Here is a 20,565-nt window from a genome sequence, read left to right as displayed (position 1 = left end):
GTCAAAGCATATGCCCATTGGTCAATGGTAGGAATATAATGTAAGATAACCTGCAGAGAATTTTGAGTTCAACTAAGAGGTAATTTGCTGAATTAAAGGAATGGTACTACCAGTAATTATAGAATAACGAAACTTGAAACTTTTGGAAAAATTGGTGGTTGAATCTTAAATCCTATTTTTCACCTACTTAGAGGCACTTTTTGGAAAAATCGATTGACCAAATGCCCTTCGGGATTTGCATAGGGGTTCCTCCTTCAATTTCGAGCATTTTAACATATTATGGGCCTCAAACGAATATTCCTATCAAAAGTTACAGTCGTTTAAAGTTTACTTGCACAAACCCTAACTAAAGTAAGGTAGTCTAAAGCATGGGGATTAACTATGGAATATGGGGGTGGTGAAAAACAGCCATATAGGGTTTAACTTAACAAAGCTCATTTCAAGAAATTGCAGAGAAGGAATTACCTGACTGAAATTGCAGTGTTGGTGTTAGTGTTGAATGTTGAAGTCGGACTCCAATGGAACGCAACGGTCATGAACCCCAACGACGGTCACGAACCCCAGCGACGACGATGGTGTGGAGGAGACCACAGTGACAGGTCTTCGCGGTGAAGGAGAAAGAGGCTTTTGTTTCTGAGACTGAGCTAGCGCACGGGGGGAGAACCTTCTGGGTTTTAATTTATCTATAACCCAACATTGGTTTTATAAAGAAAATCGATGTTAACATCAACTGGTTAACATCGATTTTTAAAAAACCGATGTTAATCGTGCGATGTTAAATTTATATTTTATAGTAGTGTAAGTATTTAAAAAAAATTAAATGTTCAAATATCATAGCTCATATAAAAATCAAAAATATTTTTTAGACAGCCAATGTCATTTACATTCACATAAAAAGAAAAAAATATAATAAATAATATCATATAATAAGAAAATACAAAGAATATCAATAAAATATTTACATTAAAATAAAGTGTTCATATATAAATCCTTTATAAAAATCTCAGCTTAAATGTATAAGTTAATTAAAATAATTTTTTAAGTGTTAAGTGAACACTTCAGTGTCTATATATTGTGTGTTATATAGAAGTGTCAGGGGAGGTGTTTGAACACGTGACTAGCATTCCCACTCCCCAAATGAGGACTGTCAACGTTTGATAGACCTGACACACTGCTATAAGGAAAGGTAATTATATGGGTACATTTTTTTCCCCCAACTAGATGCAAACACTCTATTAATAATGCATAATTTTCTTTATTGTTTTTCTTATAACATTGTATTTTTTTATATAAAAAATTTAGATAAATTGAATATTGGGATTCACTATAAGGATAAATCTTAAGAATTAATAAGCATGCTTAAAGAAATATTTATAAATCACTTAATAAAAAATTTACATTAACAGTGAAAATCAAACATATATCTTCACAGAATATATAGTTTTTTTTTATCAACTGAATCAATTTATTATCTGCATATCTATATGCATGTAATATTTCTACGCTGATGTTTATGCATAATTATTTTAAGAATTATAAGATTAACTTAACGATAAATGACAAAAGGAAAGAAAAATAGTGTGGATTTAATTCATCCTTGACAAAAAAACTAACATCTAACAACATTTTGTGGATTAAAAAAAATAAAAAAAGCATAATCTTCCTGCTGCAAGTACAACGAATTGTGAGTCACATGCTCCAACCGAAGGCGCGTGAGAAAGCATAGGACATTTTTGGGTGAAGCTACATAAACATAGAACAGTAACACCAACCAGAATAAGTAAGAGGGACCGTGTGTCCCCACCAAGGCAATGTGAGTGATATGATATATCAGGAAAAACAAAATAAAAGCATCACCCAAACGCATACTTGAAAGGAATCATATCATAGCACTAGCAAGCATGCATGCGGTTCATGGTTCTCTGTTTTAATTTCTTCCTTTAAAATTTACTTTAACTGTTTTGGTTACTATATGCCCATTTTTGGCTCTCTTGTTCTATCTGCAATTTTATGTATTGTCATACCAATCTCATGTGCATTTTTGGTTTGGTATGTTGTTGGTTACTTGATTAAGGAAACTCAGCAGTCACAAAAATCAACCAAATGCAATAAGTGTTATTATTGCAAGTGTGATAAAATAATATATAAAAACAAAAAAAAATGTTAGCATATTATAATAGAAGAAAAGGGTTTGTCAATAGGGCAAAGGGCATTGTACAAAAGAAAATGTAAATGTAGAAAAAATTGACAATTAAGGCCATGAAAGAACACTGGCAATGGCAATTCAATTTTGCATTGAGCTTGTTTGTTTACTATGACAAGGAAAGAATATTGGCATAGTTGTTATGGCTAGCTTTTGTATTTTAGAGAAAATTAATGACAAGATTCTTTGATGACTATTCGAGTATTCATGGACATACTTGTGTATGTGATTAGGAAATACAAAGTGTCTGTTTAAACTATTATGACCTTTCGATCATTCTTATGACAAAAATTTATCTTTTGATTCTTGACTATCGGTAGTATTCATGTGAACAGTCAATGTTGAAAGGGAGAGCAGGGAGTATGAAATGGAGCCAAGTGGCAAAAGTAAAGTGATATCATAAATTATAATAATTCATGTTAGAAAAAGTAAGCAGTATTAGGTTAAAACAGGATAAACATTATACTAGAAACTTCTCCATTAATTTATATAAAAGCTACTAAGGACTAGAAAAGGAACAAAATGATGGCTATGGAAACCGTTTGAATCCTCTATACTCTTGGTTATACTAATTAGTTAAAATGCACACAGCTAGGGCCAATTGGGCACTCAATCATTTTCAAGTGCTTGCCAAAGTACCATATTTTTCTAGGTCACTATCCTTATGTCCATTTAGATAAAAGTGTCATGTTCCCCCTTCTCCCAACCGATAACACCAAAAGGGTGACCTAATTCTCAATGCCATTTGCCCCCTACAACCTAGGTCACCTCTCCTTGACCACAAATTCAACCTCACATCACATGTCTATGTTATATGAGAAAATAATAGAGAGAGAGAGAGAGAGAGAAGAGAATTGTAACTGTTTACAAATGCATCCTATGTAAACATCAACGGATAATCTGAACAAAAAAAATAAAAAAAGTATAACAAAATAATCACACATAACAATAAGCTTTTTGGGTCAAAATTTTAGTATCATAACATAAGTGTTTTTTTATATGATGTTATAGATATAAAATATTTATGATTAGCTAATCAATCTTAATAAAGTCTCTATTTGCAATCATATTTTTTTAATCGTAAAATTCAAATTCAAGACATTACATAAGATATTTGAACTCAATTTCACTCACTTAGAACAATATAATGTTATTGAACTTTATTACTCAAGTTACTAAGGTGAAAAATACAATTTTGATGGAAAAACAGTATTTAAATACACTTATGACAATATACTTAAGCTTTGTCTTTTACATGATTCAAATACCTAGTTTTTCTCAATCTTTTCCAATTTTCAATCAATTCTAACAATAAACTCCAGTAGCCATTATTAAACACTTGGGCTTAAACCATTGAGGCCCAATTAGTTAATCCAGCCCGTAACATCTAAAAAAAAGTTGAAGGAACTTGGAATATTTCTGTCCTTTTTATTTTAGACAATAGGAATAATTCTGTTTAAGTAATAGTTTAAAATCCACTGTCATTGTCCAATAAGTACAGGCTTCAAAGCTATGAAAACACGAACAGTTCATTCAATCACATACCTTGATATCAACGTTGATATAGTCATGCATGAAGAGAAGACGATTAATTCTATGGAACACTTTTACTGGACCTTTCAACAACTTGAAAAGCATAAAGTAAATTTAAAAATGAAACATTTTATTTACTCATAAAATAAAAGAAAAGTTTTTAGATTTTTTTAACTATTAACTATTATATCTTTTTTCTCTAAATAAAACTATGGGTGAAGAGTTGTTGCTCATTAATTGTTATTTATGGAATCAATAAAAAGATTAATAATTATTTATAATATTTTAATTAAAATTTATTTTCAAATATAATTTTATAATATTTTTTTTGTGGTATATTAGTATATAAAAAAAATTTGAGACCTTTTTTTGGAGCCTAAAACCCTTACTTAAGCTGCTTAAGTCTTAAGCCCTTAAGCCCGACCTTGCACTTCGAAGATATTAGTTGTGCAAATCCACCATAACATTAGAATATGAAAGTGGGTAAACATCAATTTTAAATTGCTATACATGTTAGAATGCCATGAGTTATAACGTTACAGTCACATATGATTTCTTTGTTGAGTGCTGATGGAGACTAAATTCAGTACATAATTTTAAAGTCACAAAGAACAGAAAACTTTTTTCACATGCTACACATTGAAATTTAAACCATGTCCATTAATTATTATGCTTTTAGTTATGCTTGGTTAATAATGTTTACTCCACCCAAAACTTTTCTACCCAAGAATATCCTGACGGTTAAATCATAATGATAATTATATTTCTTCAAAGTAATGATTAGCAACTAAGAAAGCAATTCATAGATTAATTAGGTCAGATAAAAAAACCTTGCACAATTACAAATGTTCTCTATCGATAATATTAATTAATAATAAAGCTCCATGCATGGAGTACCTTATCGATCATTATTAGCTTTAACATCAACATCATTATTTATGCTTTTAAACAAGGGCATATTGCTTCTAGAATCCCAAAATCTTCACTGGAAAAGAAAGGAAAAAAAATCAAGGTACAAAGTTTAGTGATGTGGAAATGTGAGCTTAATTATAACAGTTATGTATGGTGAGAGTAGGTTAGAAATGCTCGCCATCTTCACCCGATCTCTACAAAAAGTAGGAGAATCTTATTTTATTAGTTTAATTAAACTTTTAATCCCTATAATCAATTAGTCTATAAAAAAAGAAGTTAGACATATATAGAAGTTTTGATATGAAATAAGTTGTTAAGTAAGCTAATAAGTCAATTTAGGTTTTCAACTAGGACCGATCAAATCTAAAAGTTAAGCTTATGATAAATAATAAGTCAGACTTGAGTCTACAATTTTTTAAGTAGATCAAACCTATTTAAATCATTTTAAAATTATTTTGCCCAATCTATTTCCACCCTTATTCTCTAAGTAACAACTAAAATAAAAACACAAAACTACCTCTAGAGACTAGAATTAATCCTCATCCTTTGAACTTTTAATTGATAATCTAATTTGCCTAATTTAAACGTGGAATGAGAAAATCTAATTTGCCTAGTTATACCCCAACAAATTCGACCGAACCCGAATATCAACTTCATGACCCAAAATGTACGTCAAAATGGTATCTTTTCACTTTCAGTTTTTCTTTTCGCCCAGCTCAATCTAACTCCTGTAGTAAGTTATGGCCTAATAGCGATCTATGGAAAAGTTCCAATAATATAGCAATATTATTGTTGGACTTTTACTTCCTGCACATCCCCTGACCTGAACGGACACAAATATCCTACCTCCACCCAATCCCACTGTCGATCGAAACACCACTGCCCACAACCACCGAGCACCATCGCTGATGACCCTTATGCAGAAAATAAAAATGAAGACGAAGTAAAAAACGAGAGAGGTATAAAACTTGACCCTATTCTAGAAAGATCTTTCTAAAATTCAGAATTTTTTTACTCTTCTAAAGACCTTTCCAAAATACACTTTTTTAAAAAATATTCGGAATGATCTTCTGGAAATTTAAACGTATAATTTTAGAAACACCTTTTCAAAATACACTTTTTTTTTTACTCTTCCCAGAAGGCCTATCCAAAAGTATATTTTCATACTTCCAAAAAGATCTTTATTGAAATGTAACGCTCTCTGATATTCATTTCTTCATCTTGTTTGGTTGGCTTTCTACTTTAGCTAACCATATACTGCAAGTTTACATCTTTCGAGTTTACTTCTAAATTCAGTTCAATTGTATATGATTTTCCTCTCGTACTTATTTTTTTTTATAATTTTAAAATAATCTTAATTGCCTTAATTAAAACAACATATATGTTAAAAGATATATTTGTTCTAATTATCTTAATTACTATATTTATATAATTTATGAATTAAAAAAATAAAAAATTCTCTGAAATTTTCCTACACAATTTCATAAAATTTTTCACTCAAACTTGCTTACTTTTATTATATTTACTTTTACTATAATGATAAAGATAAAAATATGATTTATATAATAAAAAAAAATTAACCCTTTATATAATTTTATACCAACGAAATCAAGTGTCTTTAGAAATCATATATTTGATTTAAATTTCAGTATAATTCATTTGGAAACACAATCGAATGTAAAAAAAATCGAATTCAAAATTAGAAATATAAAAGAAATTAGTCTTTATTTTCATCAGATTCCAAATAAATCATGAATCTTTTAAATAAAATATATATTCAGATTTAAACTGAAGATTTTATTTTGTTTTATATTGTAGTTATAAATTATCAAATTAATGGGTGGGGATAATCCTGGGCACACCTCTGTCACACTCTCTTTCTCTAATCCCATTATAATTATGTTGGATAAGATATTTAAGTTAATTTTTATTTTTTTTTATTAGTTGGAAAATTTAGTTGACTGTTTGATAAACAAGTTTTTTTTAGTAATTTTTAACATTTTTTAAAATACTACTTGAAGTTGCATTTTTTAAAATTCTAGCTTTCAGCTTTTATATCTTCTTTCATTTTCATCCTCAATATATTTATCCAATTTCTTAGTTATCCTTTTTAAATAAGTCATGATTGTATTATTTTTCTGTCCTTTTATATTGTTCAACTACTTTAAAATTAAACTAATTTTATCGAACACTTATAATTTAATAAGTTGGTTTTTCAGTTATTAACTTACAACTTTCACCTACTTTTGTCAAACATAACCTATAACTTAGATGTTAAAAATATTTCTTCTATTACCTGATGTCTATTGATTAATTTTTTTTGTTCAACATATATATGTGTGTGTGAGTGTGTGCATATATAGAGAGAGATAGATAGATAAATAGATAAATGATAGATCAAATTACATCACTATAATTTTGATTACATCATTTTTATAAGTTAATATAGAATGCAATTTTTATTGATGCAACCGTTAAATTATATCTACATATTATCAAGATTGTTTGTATCAAATTTTATCAAAATTGAACAATAACAAGAAGACAATCAAATGATTCATATTTTAATAGATTTTAAAACATTTATATTATATCGATTTTAATTTATATGAAAAATTTTAGATTAACAAATAAAATAAAAATAATAAAATAGAAAATTTAAAATATAAGAGTAATAAAATATTAATATTTCATTATATGAAGTTTTTAATCTAACCATTAATTTTAAGAAAATATTATGTAGTTTATATATAAAGGGCACCAAATCCAGTTTACATCTATTGATTAATGTTTCTTTTGTTTTTATGCTAAATCCATATCCAATCAACACCACGGACCTGCTTCTCATTATTATTATTTTTTCCATTGTGAACATTATAATTGTTGTTAATTGAAACGTTCATTGTTATTGTTGTTGGACCTTGGAATTGTGAATAGTAATAATCAATCTTAACGTTCCTTGGCTTTTTCAGGAGGCAATAAAGCCACGAAATAAGCATGATGAGACGCATTAGAAACTTGAGATGATCAGGGTGAAGTTCTTACGGTTGGCTCATAGGCCAGGGAAAACACCCCACAATAATGTTATTGTATCTCAAGTTTTATATAGATTAGGGCTAGCCGAGAATCTAAGAGGTACAAGGAATTGTAATGTTGGTAATTAATGGTGCTTTTAGCTTTTATCATGCTAGTGCAATGGCTAAGCAGCTTGAAGCGCAGCAGCAACAGGAGATCATGACAAGGATCACTTGATTTCTCTTGCAAAATAATGCTCATTGGAAAGACAGGAGTTGGCAAAAGTGCTACCATCAATTCTATATTTGATGAGGTTAATAAGGCCAACACAAGTGCTTTTCACATGGGAACCGACAAGGTTCATCGAGTTGTGGGAACAGTGGAGGTATCAAGGTGCGTGAAATTGACACGCCTGGACTTCTACCTTCCTGGTCAGATCAGCCAGCGAAGAAATGAGAAGATCTTGCACTCCGTGAAGCGGTTCGTCGAGAAAACAACACCACCTGATGTTGTGTTGTATCTTGATAGGTTAGACCTTTTTATTTATGGACTAGTTTTTGTTAGAAAGTTAGTTTGTTAGCTCAGCAAATCGAACCTGTGACCTTTTTTTTTCTTTTCTTCTTTTTTAACTATCTAATCCATCTTATATCTCTCTCATGGGTTAGACATGAATATGCCGTGGAAGAAGGATTTCAGCAGTGATGACATGCCACTCTTGCACACAATCACAAAAATTCTTGGGCCATCCTTTTGGTCCAATGCCATTGTGGTTCTGACTCATGCAGCATCGTCATCTTCTTACAGCTATGACTTGTTTGTTACGCTGGGTTCTCATGTTGTCCATGAAACCATTCGTCGGGCAGTCGGTGACAACAAGGATCTCAGGAATCCTGTGGTGTTGGTGGAAAACAACATGAGAGTGTTGCCAAATGGCCAGGTTTGGAGACCTAATTTGTTACTTGTATGCTTCGGGTCTAAAATTCTGGCTGAGACAAAAGCTCTTCTATTTGAGGATAGTAGACCTAGACCTACGAAGAAGCCTTCTTTACCTTTTCTCTTGTCAAGCCTTCTCAAAATAAGACCACAATTGAAGTCATCATCAGCAAAAGATTTGACGAGTCTAACAACACCTTAATATCCTGTCGCAATGTGCGACGATAAAAAAAAAATAAAAAGATAGTTTTCCAAAAAAGAAAAACTAGGAAAGCATCATCAATATTTATTTAAGAAAAACGTTGGAAAAATAAAAAAGAATAAAGAATATTTTACGATTTGAGAAAAAAGATTCGAAAATAGTTTACACATGCGGAAGGTATTAGCATCTCACACGCCTACCATGAAGACGACAGTCTTTAATCGAGTGTGCTAAAAATAAAATGACTTTTTAATTATTTATCTTTCCTTGAGAACATGAATTATGTTTGTTATATTTTTGTTTATTTAGAAAAAGAAAACAAATTTTTATTTTTAGAAAAAAAGGATGTTTTTTTAGTTTTTTAGGTCGACAAGGAATTTTCTCTCACTCCTACATATCCTCAGGTGCAATGAGAAAATCATATTTACGTAGTTCTTTAGGTAGAAAATAACTTGTGTGTTGAGTTGATTTTATCTTTCTTTTTCTAAAGGTTTGTTTTAATTGCATGAAAAATAGTTGTTAAGACGTTGGATCTTGAAACAACATTGAATTTTAAGAAAATAGCGGAGATAATCGCTTAAGGCATTGGACCTTGAAACAATCTCAAGTAATATGTAATTTTTGTGGAGAAAAAAAAGGAGAATTGAGTCATCATTTGTTTGAGTATTTTTTTACCTTTTTAGAAAAGATTTTAGTTTTGCGATAAACTTTGTGAAGTCAAGTAAAAATAAATAAGTGACGAATATTTATAATACATTACAAACTAACCAGACAATGATAAATTAGAAATAAAAAATAGAGCCAAACCGATAAAAAAGGTGGTGTAAATAACAATTTTTTCTTTATTTGGGCTATGCCCAAAAGGAATGGGGTGTGCATGTAAATGGAGGTGTGACTAGTGATATTTATTTTATATACGATTATTTCGGGGGGGGGGGGGGGGGTGGATGGGGGGACGAGCCAGACCCAAAATGGAAAAAGGCATATATTAAAAATGGTGGTGTAAGTAACAATTTTTATTTTGTTTTAGGCTTATGAAACTAGGCCTGATTCAACTCTTTTTTTTTTCAGTTTTTATTTATTTTTTTATTCTTAAAAAATTGCGCAACAAACGTTAACAAAATAATTCTAAGAACCTCGTCGGCGGTCAAGGAGTTCACTGGCAAGATGAAACGAATCAAACAGTAGACCAAAAGAAAGAACGAAAATAAAAGAAAGAGGAGAAGATAGGAAAGGAAGAGTGAAGGAGAAAAAGAAAATGGAAATAAAGAGATCAGAGTGAAGGAATAAGGGAAACTTAGAGATCCCGCTATTGTCTGTGTAATCATGTGCAATGTGATGTTCAAACCTTCTTCTTTTATAGTATTCCTTCTCCTTCTGTTATCCTTACTATTTTCCTTATTATTATTATTATTTTTATTCTTCCTTTCCTTTTTTTGTTTTTTTTTTCTTGTATATGTTTTCTTTCTTTACTTTTTTTTCTTTTTTCTCGTTTTTCGTTTTGTTCTTACTCTCCTTTTTTTTTCCTTCCTTTCCTTTTTCTTTTTCCCATTTCTTTTTTATTCTTCCTTTCCTTTTTTTTTGTTTTCTTTCTTTCCTTTTTTTTATTTTCTTTTTCTGTTCTTTCTTTCCTTTTCTATTTTCTTTTTTCTGTTATTATTATATATTTTACTTTCTTTTTTTGAAAAAATTATCCCGACAAAATTAGGGTTTGATATATTCCTTGCCAAAAATATTGAATGCATGATTTTACATTGTGGTTGCGATCGCGTTGTGAGCTAGAAAACCTTTACGTTGCGAAAAAAATGTGGTTGATGCAGTCATGATGTGATTGTGAAATGTCAAAATACCTTGACATTGTGGTTGTGAACCGCAATTTGAAACGATGATTGAATGTAGAAAGATTGTTCATTTTCAAGGACACAAACCTATTCAAGCTAGTTATGAGTGGTGGTGCAATGGTCAACACAAAGTGGTGACATTGCTTATGGGGAAAGTTTTGAGGCTCGATTGAGAGACAAAGAATACCCTCTTAGTGGTTCCCTTGTCTACGCTTGAGGTTCATGTTATGAATTATTGGCATGGAGATTTTGCTGTTGACTGCAAGGTGCAATCTCAAGTCCCAGTTGGACGACATACAAACTTTGTTATGGAGAAGGAAAGATAAGCATTTGGCTTATTAGTTCAGAACATGCTCATCAAATTGCTTTGATTGGTTTCATCCCTCTCCTAAGGAAGCTAGGTGGTTATTTGCAACAATTGATGTTTGGACAATCATGATGATATGTTAGTATGTGTTGAGTTTATTTTAGCATGATAATAGGGAGTTACCTCAATTTGGGCATCTTTCATAAAATGAGTGATGAGATGATACTGAATTTTTGTTTTTTTATACTCAAGTTCATTTATTTGATCATAGTACTAGTAGTAGTTTTCTCTATCAGTTATTTCCTTTGGGTGCTTTTGTTATATTATGATGTTGAACTTCAAGAATTATATCTTTTTTTAGGTTTAAATATGTTCTTATTCCTAATATATATTTTACATTTGTTTTCTAATAATTTTTTTTTTGCATTTACTCCTCATATTTGAAAAAAATTATTTTAGGTTTTTGTCGTCAATTAGAGTAATGATGTGTTTGTTAAATATTTAATAACGTGATCTGATCTGTGGCGACTCAAAATTATTAGTATTTGTTTCAAAAATAAATTAAAAATGATTTTCTCTCTCCTATTACACCCTTCTTTTTCGCTACTTTTCTTCCAACCTCTTCTCCTTCTTCCTCCTCCATGAAACTAAGGAAATCACTACATCACTATGCAATCCTTCCTGCACCAAGAACCCTCCCAAACTACCACAAGCCACAATCACAAACTCACCCCAAAACTATGACACCAGATCAACACAAAATAGAGTGTGTTCAAGGAAATGGTTGGATTGTTGATTTGCATCTCAAATATAGGTTGTTGTTGATCTGGGTTTCATATCTAGGTTGCACATTCTTGGGTTTAGGGTGTGGTGGGGTTTGGGTTGAGGTTGGGTGGTGACGAGGTGGTCGCAACATGAATCAAATCGCAAAAATTGGTTCGTCGAGAAAGAGCACGATGGGGTCATGGATAATGTCGATTTTAATGGAGACGTAATGGCATTCGCCTCAAAGACACCACAGACGCTCTCATCACCGATGAGCCAAAGTTCCGCATTTGCTAGCACCATCAAAATCATTGTGCAACGCAGTCATCCCTCTCTATGATTACTTGTTTGCATTGCATATTAAGGTTCGGAGTGTAAGTTTGGAGGAATGAAATCTTGGATGTTGGGAGAATGAGAGTGTTTATGAGTTTTTTTTTTAATTAATTTGAGATCAATTTCTTTTTTTTAAGCCAACATCTGTTATGGAAGAGTAAGGCTGAAGGAGAAGAAGGTAGGTGAAAGGTTGATGCGACAACTCAGAAAGGGATTCTCAAATTTTGATTTTTTTTTATCTTTAATTGATTATGACTATTTTTAACCGTAAAAAATTGTAATTTTTAATTTGAAACAAATATTGACAATTTTTGAATCCCCACAAATCGCGTTATTAAATATTTAACGGATACATTATCACTCTAACGACAGGAACCTAAATCAAAATTTTTCAAATGTTAGAAAACAAATACAAAGAAAAAAATTATTAGAAAACAAACGCAAAATCCAACTATATATTAAAGATAAGAAACAATACTTAAATCTTTTTATTATTATCTCCTAGTTAATATAATACTCAAAGTATCTCGTGAATTCTTCTCTTCTTTCTTTGAATGTTATCACTTGTACCTTTAATATTTCTATATCATCCCATCCAAATTAACACTGGTTTACTAACCAATGAAATCGAGTTATATTTTTTTTTTAATCAGATATTTATTAGGGATCAAAAATATATAAGTGTAATATAAACATAAATCTTTCTATTACATCTTACTAATCTTTTTATTTGTTAAATATAAACATTAAATGGTTTTTATCCTTTCAAAACATTGAATATGTTTATTTTAAATATTTATTATATAAAGTATTGAAGATTTGCTCCTGATGATGTGAAATTGTAATACAGTTTGCAGGCCTATCTCTCACTATTGATCAATTTGTTAATAATGACTGCTTGTTATTGTGTAAATAATTAACTACCAAAAGCTGTGTTAGGAATACGTACAACCAAAAAAACATAGAAACTAGAAAAAGTATCAGTATTGGCAAAAATAAACAAAAGTTACAAAATTTCCAAACCCTCTATCTTAACTCTTATCATAGTACATTCGATTTGATATACAGATAAATTTCCGATGAATTCTTAATTTAGAAAGTACACTTCAAAGAAATTTCAAGCACAAGACCCCTAGAAGCGTCACCTTGTGTAACTCAAGTGCATCATTCATTCTAGATAATCAAGGGTGAATCCGCAAAACTTTAGAAGTTTCACATCAGATTTATGGACCAAAACTTCATGCAGTCCCAAGAACACGAACATGATATGGTGGTCCGCGACAGAAAATTGGCTCAGCAGCTGAAGTGGTCTTTGCGCGAGCTCGAAGAATGTCATTTGCATCATCAATCACTGCTGCAGCAAGTAATGTATACTCTCCGGGGACAAGAAAATGTAGGCAGAAAGAGTGTTTAATTTGTTGAAGTGGGGGAATTTCCATAGTAATATCACTCAGAACACCTGAAAAAGATTGATTAAGGCAAGACAATATTAGATACCGATTTGAATGCATGCTGGTTAAAAAAAGCAAGCAAAATTTTAAAAAGTTACCAGTCCATAGAACAGTTGCTTTGGTACCATCTACACAATTTTCCCCAGCTACATCTCTGCATGTAATATTAAGACTCATTTTGATCATATCCTTGGTGTTATTACGAACCAGAACTTCCATTGGTGTCATTTCATGTGCAACCACAGAACCTTTGGAACCAGGAGATTCAACTAAATCAGAATCTTTTTCAGAATAAGGTTTTCCCGATTCAGAACCATCTCTATCAAGCCTGAAGCCAAATGTCAATGGATCCGGCAGTAAAACATCCATGACTGAAGTTTGGAGAGCTGCCTGGATAGCTTCCTTGATATTTAACTCTCCGGAGCTATTGCGTCCTGAATGCCACTGAACCTTAATCCTGGATATAAGGTTCTTGATACAAGCATTGAGTTCAGCTTTGGTGTTCTTTTCTGAGAAGGACGTATTTCTTCCTCCACCATTCCCATCTGCCTGCAAGTCCTTCATAAAAAAGGAGTCATCAAGAACAGGTAATTTAAAATGCTCAAGAGGCACTAGAACCCTTGCTGAGCAATCTCTATCAATTCTTGTTTTAGGGTAGACATATTCTGTAGCACCCTGATCAGCAACACGATTGTCCTCATTGCTAGATTTCTCCAGTTTGACAGAGACATTGATTTCAAACACAACATCAGTTGGATTAGATAACTCAAGTTCAAGGAATCGCAGTCCCCAACTTCCTCTGAAAGGATCTATTTTCACCAATCTGTCAATTTTTGTCTCTGAGTCAACATGTCCTTCAGGAGACTCATTTTTTGCGACATCCAACTTTGGAAGAGTTTCCCCAACATGAGCAGGAAACTCCATTGAAAGAAGCTGAGCCTTCACGAAAGACAAACCCTGCAAAACACAAATCTGCAGGGGTACAACAAGGCGTCTGCCAGGGGGCACAGTAGATCCATTTGTTGAAGTATCTTCAGAGGTTTTCATTGGACCTGAAATAAATGTGAGAAGAGCATTGGTATCAAATATAAAAGAACCAGGCTCATGAAGCTACCAAATGAGAAATAACACCAAGAAAATCATTAAAAAGCATATATCTGCATAAAACTTAATCCAAATGTGCCATGAGATGGGAGCTGCACAAGGAACCTGACCAAGACCACATATTTTGATTGCTAATTACAGGAAAACATGCAAGTGAACAATGATATTGGTGAAATGATGAAGTCATGGATAAATCGAAAGAGGGACAAGTTATGCTGGCTAACTTAATTAAATGTTGGAATCCAGAAATAAAAAGGTTTGATGTGAATGTACTCCAGTGTAAGGACTACATAGTGAACTGTTAAGTTCATCATGAAGAAAGCAAGAAACACTACTGATTGAAATTTGTATCTTAAGACAATACCAGCATAGTGGATCAACAGTGATGGGCTGCTTCCATCTTTGGAATGCCTCATATTGTTCCCAGAGACAGTCTTCCCTGCACCAGCATCAGCATCCACCAAGCCAACCTGCCAGGCTCTCAAAGTCACAGGGAATGTAACTTCTGCTCCAGGCCTTAGAGGGAGGCAAGATTTTAAAGTCTCAGAAGAATATGAAATTACGGAATCTTGATTTTTCCCTGACAGGGAAATATGGGCCTGCTCAATTGGAACAGTACCTGCATTAGCCAGGCGTATCCACACATCACGAATTTCACCTTCATACAAAATGATGGCACCATCACCTCCAACAACATGTGATACCAACAATGGAAGTGGTGGTACTACAGAAATATTAGGAACAGACACATTCTTCAACTTAGGAGATCCACAGCATCGAAAAGGGTCAGAAAGGACCAGCCCTTGTGAGACCCCAAGAAGCAGATTGTCAACCTCTTTAAACAGATGTTCAGTAATAACTCCAAAACAATGAACAATGCACCCAGGAATTGAAACTGGCCCCACTGATGTTGGAATGCCAGATAAGGTGATCACTTTTGAAGAATTTGGTAGAAGGCTTACACTCACAGGGAAAGCATCAAAATTTCCAGAATGCACAGATAGATAGATGCTATCAACCCTAAGATCAAAGCCACATGGGTTTGCCAATTCCACCAAGACCTCAACAGGCTCTCCAACAATCCAAATAAGCTCTTGCTTCTTGATATTGTCAGGCTCTCCTTTACTGAATGGTGTATAAATGAAAGGGCCTGAAGGAGCAGCACCGGCCCACCAGTCTTCTCTAGCAGTACTACGCTTTATTATGTCCATTTGTGTTGGGTGGAGAGGAAAGGAATGCAGCCTGAAAGCAATAAATAATCAAATTGCTACTTCGGTTAGTTCTCCAAATTTATGTGATTGATGAAATTAGAATTTGAAAAACTTAATAATGCTCCAAAGCTGGGAGAGATGATAAGGATTCCCCACAGGAGAAATTCCATCTCTGGGGACTCCACAAACAAAAGGAGCTGAAAACCCCACATTTTGATATTTTTTTTTTGAAGGGCCACAAAATATTATATATATATAAATTCAAAGAAACATAGCAGCACCAGAGGTACTGCTGGTGGTTGATACATCTGAAAACATAGGAAAATAAAAGCCCATCAAAACAAAACTGAGAAAACTCAGATACACCCTTCCCATACATAACTAAAGAAATTCATTTAGCCAAAGTATTGCACTATATTGGACGACCAGTAGTTAAAGGAGTCATTAAAGTGCCTGTCTCTGGTTTTCAGCCAAGACCACAACAGGAATAGGGAATCTTCCATCACTTTTGTAGGATCGAAACTCTTGCCTTGGAAGACCAAAGAATTCCTATGCTGCCATATTGTGGAAGTTAAAGCAATCCACCAACAACGCCGGCGAGTTTGGTTAATGGCAGTTCCAAAACCATCACAGAATTGAATGAAATGATCTGCTGGGGATGCTGCTAGGGGACCAGCCATCTTAATCCAACTCATAGACTCCCACCATAATACAGTAGTGACTTTACAATGGAAAAACAGGTGACCAGCCTCCTCTTGATGAGATCTACATAAAGGGCATGTTTGATCTTGGATGGATACATTTCTTTTTAAAAGATTGTATCTAGTGGGTAACCTGTTTTTTAAAATTCTCCAAGCGAAAACTGCAGCTCTAGGGGGAATGTTAAGTCTCCAAAACAAGTTGTAGATATTTGGCTGAGGAATATCTCTGTTAACAGAGATTAGCAGTCTGTAGGCTGACTTAGAAGAGTAAATCCCCGAAGGATCTGCTGACCAACGCAAGGAATCCTTCACATGAGGTTGGATCTGGACATTACTGATCAGCTCCATGAATGTCACAGCTTCTGTATGTTCATGATCAAAGAGGTTTCTTCTCCATTTTAAATCCCAGCGCCATGTACCATGGGATAAGCTACCCATATCGCAAATCTTACTATTCTGCTGTCTACTGATGAGGAACATCTGGTTAAACTGCTGATCCAGGTTAGAACCAGTCCCCAACCATTTGTCCTTCCAGAAATTAATTAAACTCCCGTCCCCTACCTTCCACTCCATGTGCTGGATAATAGGGCTAAATTCAGGCTGCTTAACTAACTTTCTGAGGTCCTTCCACCATTGAGAATGCCAAAGCCTGTCTCTGCCATTGATTAGATTTGTCCAGCCCCCGTACTTGGATGATAAAGTTCGAACCCAAAGCTGATCTTGGTTAGAAGATAAATCCCAAATCCATCTTCCCAACAAGGCTGCATTGAATCTATTAATATCCTTGATCCCAAGGCCTCCAAACTCCTTGGGGAGGCATATATTGTTCCAGTTTACCCACGCTATTTTCTTATGTTCAGAATCCCCCCCCCCCCCCCCCCTAGAAAGTTCCTTTGCAAGGAAATCACTCTTCGAGCCACCTTATGGGGAATTTTGAAAAAAGACAGGAGATATATAGGAAGAGCATTGAGGACAGAATTAATCAAAGAGACCTTCCCAGCCATAGATAAAAATCTCTGATTCCACTTGGACATCTTTGATTCGAATTTTTTGATGAGAGGTTCCCACACCATCCAGCTAGAATGCTTAGCCCCTAAAGGAATCCCCAGATACAGAAAAGGGGTCTCCATGGTTCTGCAATTAAGGAACCGAGCTGCCTCTTGAACCCAATTGGAGTGAGCCCCGAAAATTCCAACACTGCTTTTGGAGAAGTTAATCTTCAGCCCTGATGCCAATTCAAATCCTCTGAGCATTGTCTTCATAGCAATTACGTTGTCCCAAGTAGCTTCTCCCACAAAAATGGTATCATCCGCATATTGCAGAATATTTATTGGGACCTTCTGCTTCCCTACCAGGTAGCTGCTGTAAAGGCCTTTGTTCAGAGCTGTCCTCATCATACCATTCAAACCCTCAGCCACAATGTTAAAGAGTAACGGGGCTAAAGGGTCCCCTTGCCTCAATCCCCTTGATGGAGCAAATTCTTTTGAGGGACTGCCATTTATAAGAATGGAAATAGTAGCTGATTGGTTGCAAGCCTTAATCCATCTCCTCCATTTGAGGCAGAATCCCATTCGCTCCATCATATAATCCAAAAAGGACCATGAAACAGTGTCATAGGCCTTTGCAAAATCCACTTTAAACACCAGGGCTGGCTTCTTACTTCTTTTAGCTTCCTCCAGGACTTCATTAAGGATTAAAATTCCATGAAGGATGTGTCTATCCTTTATGAACGCAGTTTGTCTCTCATCAATGAGGGCAGGCATCACTCTCCTTAACCTGTTAGCCAGTAATTTAGCTATGATCTTATACATACACCCAATGAGGGAAATGGGCCTGTAATCATCAAAGGACTGGGGATGATTTGTTTTTGGAATTAAAGCCAGGAAGGATGCATTACTACCCTTAGGAAAGCTACCATTAGCATGAAACTCATCCACAAACCTCCCAAAATCCGGTTTTAGGACCCCCCAAAACTCCTTAATGAAATTAAAATTGAAACCATCGGGCCCAGGACATCTATCTCCACAGCAGCTCCATACAGCCTCCTTAATTTCAGGTTCTGAAAAAGGTGCAGTCAAATCCTCCCTTTGAGTTGAATTAATTGTGTTGAATTGGACCCCATCCAAGGTAGGTCTATCCACTTTTTCCTCTGTGAATCTGGCATTAAAGAATTTAACAGCTTCTTGTTTAATCAAGTTTGGTTGCTGGACCCATGTATCTTCAACAAAGATACCTTGAATTGCGTTGTAGTGTCTCCTGAAGTTGATGGATTTGTGAAAAAATGCAGTGTTGCTATCCCCCTCCTTGAGCCATTTAATTCTAGATTTTTGCCTCAGAATTGATTCATGAGCAAGAGAAACCTCCCACAATTCCTGCTGAGTGGATTTCATTGCCTTGACTTCATCAACCCCCAAAGTTCTGACCTGTGCTATAGAATCAAACTGATGCAGCTGCTGCTTCAATTGTTCCACTTTGTTCTTATGACTATCCCCATACTGAAGACTCCATCTTTTTAAACTGGATTTTAGAGTTTTCAGCTTGTTTTTCAAAACGATACTCCCCCAGCCAGATTGCATTTCCCCACACCACACTTGCTTAACCAGAGCTTTATATTGATTATTTTTCATCCAGCAATCCATGACTCTGAAAGGCCTGGGACCCCAATCCAACATATCAGTTTTCAAAAGGATTGGACAGTGGTCCGAATAGTCTCTATTAAGCACATGTTGAGAGGAATCAGGCCATTTAGTGAACCACTGAGCAGATACCAGACATCTATCAAGTCTGCTCCTTGCAGAACCATTTGGTCTACACCAAGTGAAAATACTGCCATAGCTTTTAATTTCGTGAAGGTCTGTATCAGCTATCCACTCATTGAAGCCATCCCTGTCATGAACACCCACAAACCTCTGGGAGGAATCAATTCTTTCATCCATACTTCTTATACTATTGAAATCCCCCAGGAAACACCAAGCAGCCTCAGGATTAGAGGCTTTTAGCTGCTTCAAATGATCCCACAATTCTCTCTTCCCAGCTATATCACACGGAGCATACACATTCACTATGTTCACCAGCATGTTGTCCTTAATCCATCTTCCTGTCAACAACATAAAATTCATACCCTTCACCCTCCTAACAACTTCAAAGGCTAGAGAATTCCACAAGCAAAGTAGACCTCCAGCAGTGTTAATTGAAGGAACAAAATCCCAGGATACATTAGCATCTCCCCAAATAGACTGACAAGCATTCTTAGTAACAGACTCTTTCTTAGTTTCCTGCAAACAGACTAAATCCACCTTATGTTTTATATTGAGCTTACGGATAGCAGCCCACTTCACCCCCCTCCCCAAGCCTCTACAATTATATGATAGGATTATCATTAGCACAGCTGTCATGTCCCTTCTCTGCTACCAAGTCAGAATCTCTCTGCTCCATGTCAACCAAGCTTCCCAGGAGTTGCTGAAAATCCTCCCCGCAAGTCAACCCCATTTGGTTTAGGAGTTCACATTGTCTCACGAAGGCTGCTTCCTCTTGATTCTTTGACGATGCAGAGTTATTGTGAGTGACTAACTCCTAATGGGCTTTTTTCTTTTTACACCACATTCTTCTGGAATAAACCTGCAGGCCACTAGATAACATCTGCTGTTTCTGATGGGGGCTATGAGAAACCGTTTGTTGGGCCACAGGAGTGCAAGGCCCATTAAGGTGGTGGGTCTGTTTGTGAAAAGATTCAAAAGGTGGGGTGTGAGAACCGTTGATGTGGTAATTATTTTTTAATTTTCGGCCAGGGCTGGGGATATCTCCCTCCTCAAAAGGGCCATCTGTAGATGCTTTGGGGGAAGATGTGGAAACTGTCTTGGACAAATGAGGAAGGTTTTGACATTCGAGTACTGGGTCCGCTACATAATCGTGAATGGTTGCAGGATGTGTTGGCTGGGGAGCTATGGCCAATTCAAAAAGCTTCCTACTTGGACTAACAACAGAACCCGAGGGAGATAAAGTGGTCAACACCCTGTCAGGTAGGTCATTACCCACAGGGTCCATGTCGCGCGAA

At 34.6% G+C, this 20,565-nt stretch overlaps 2 protein-coding genes and 1 pseudogene across 2 annotated transcripts in view; 2 read left to right on the top strand and 1 right to left on the bottom strand.

Annotated features, from left to right (window-relative positions):
* LOC102661823 (translocase of chloroplast 120, chloroplastic-like) overlaps nt 1–8,243 on the top strand; it is a 42,055-nt pseudogene extending 33,812 nt beyond the window's left edge.
* An 87-nt stretch (nt 8,244–8,330) lies between these two features.
* LOC121172658 (translocase of chloroplast 120, chloroplastic) lies at nt 8,331–8,888 on the top strand. The gene has a single exon (XM_041009000.1). The coding sequence runs from the start codon at nt 8,331–8,333 to the stop codon at nt 8,796–8,798; it is 468 nt and encodes a 155-aa protein (XP_040864934.1). The 3' UTR covers nt 8,799–8,888.
* A 4,125-nt stretch (nt 8,889–13,013) lies between these two features.
* The window catches only part of LOC100305609 (TRAPP complex subunit Trs120-like protein), a 32,214-nt gene continuing 24,662 nt past the window's right edge, over nt 13,014–20,565 (bottom strand). Inside the window, exons 8-10 of the mRNA XM_006595430.3 lie at nt 14,964–15,841; nt 13,594–14,547; nt 13,014–13,503 (exon numbers count right to left, since the gene is read on the bottom strand). Of these exons, the coding sequence (XP_006595493.1) occupies nt 13,283–13,503; nt 13,594–14,547; nt 14,964–15,841 (2,053 nt within the window). The 3' untranslated portion in view covers nt 13,014–13,282. The remainder of the gene's footprint in view (nt 13,504–13,593; nt 14,548–14,963; nt 15,842–20,565) is intronic.

The sequence above is a fragment of the Glycine max genome, chromosome 14 (assembly GCF_000004515.6).
Source record: "Glycine max cultivar Williams 82 chromosome 14, Glycine_max_v4.0, whole genome shotgun sequence".
NCBI classification, from domain to species: Eukaryota; Viridiplantae; Streptophyta; class Magnoliopsida; order Fabales; family Fabaceae; genus Glycine; species Glycine max.
This window is presented reverse-complemented; position numbering and strand designations above follow the sequence as displayed.

Bases quoted from the DNA above. Each gene is read 5' to 3' on its own strand.
- LOC121172658 (XM_041009000.1), top strand. From the start codon at position 8,331: ATGAATATGCCGTGGAAGAAGGATTTCAGCAGTGATGACATGCCACTC.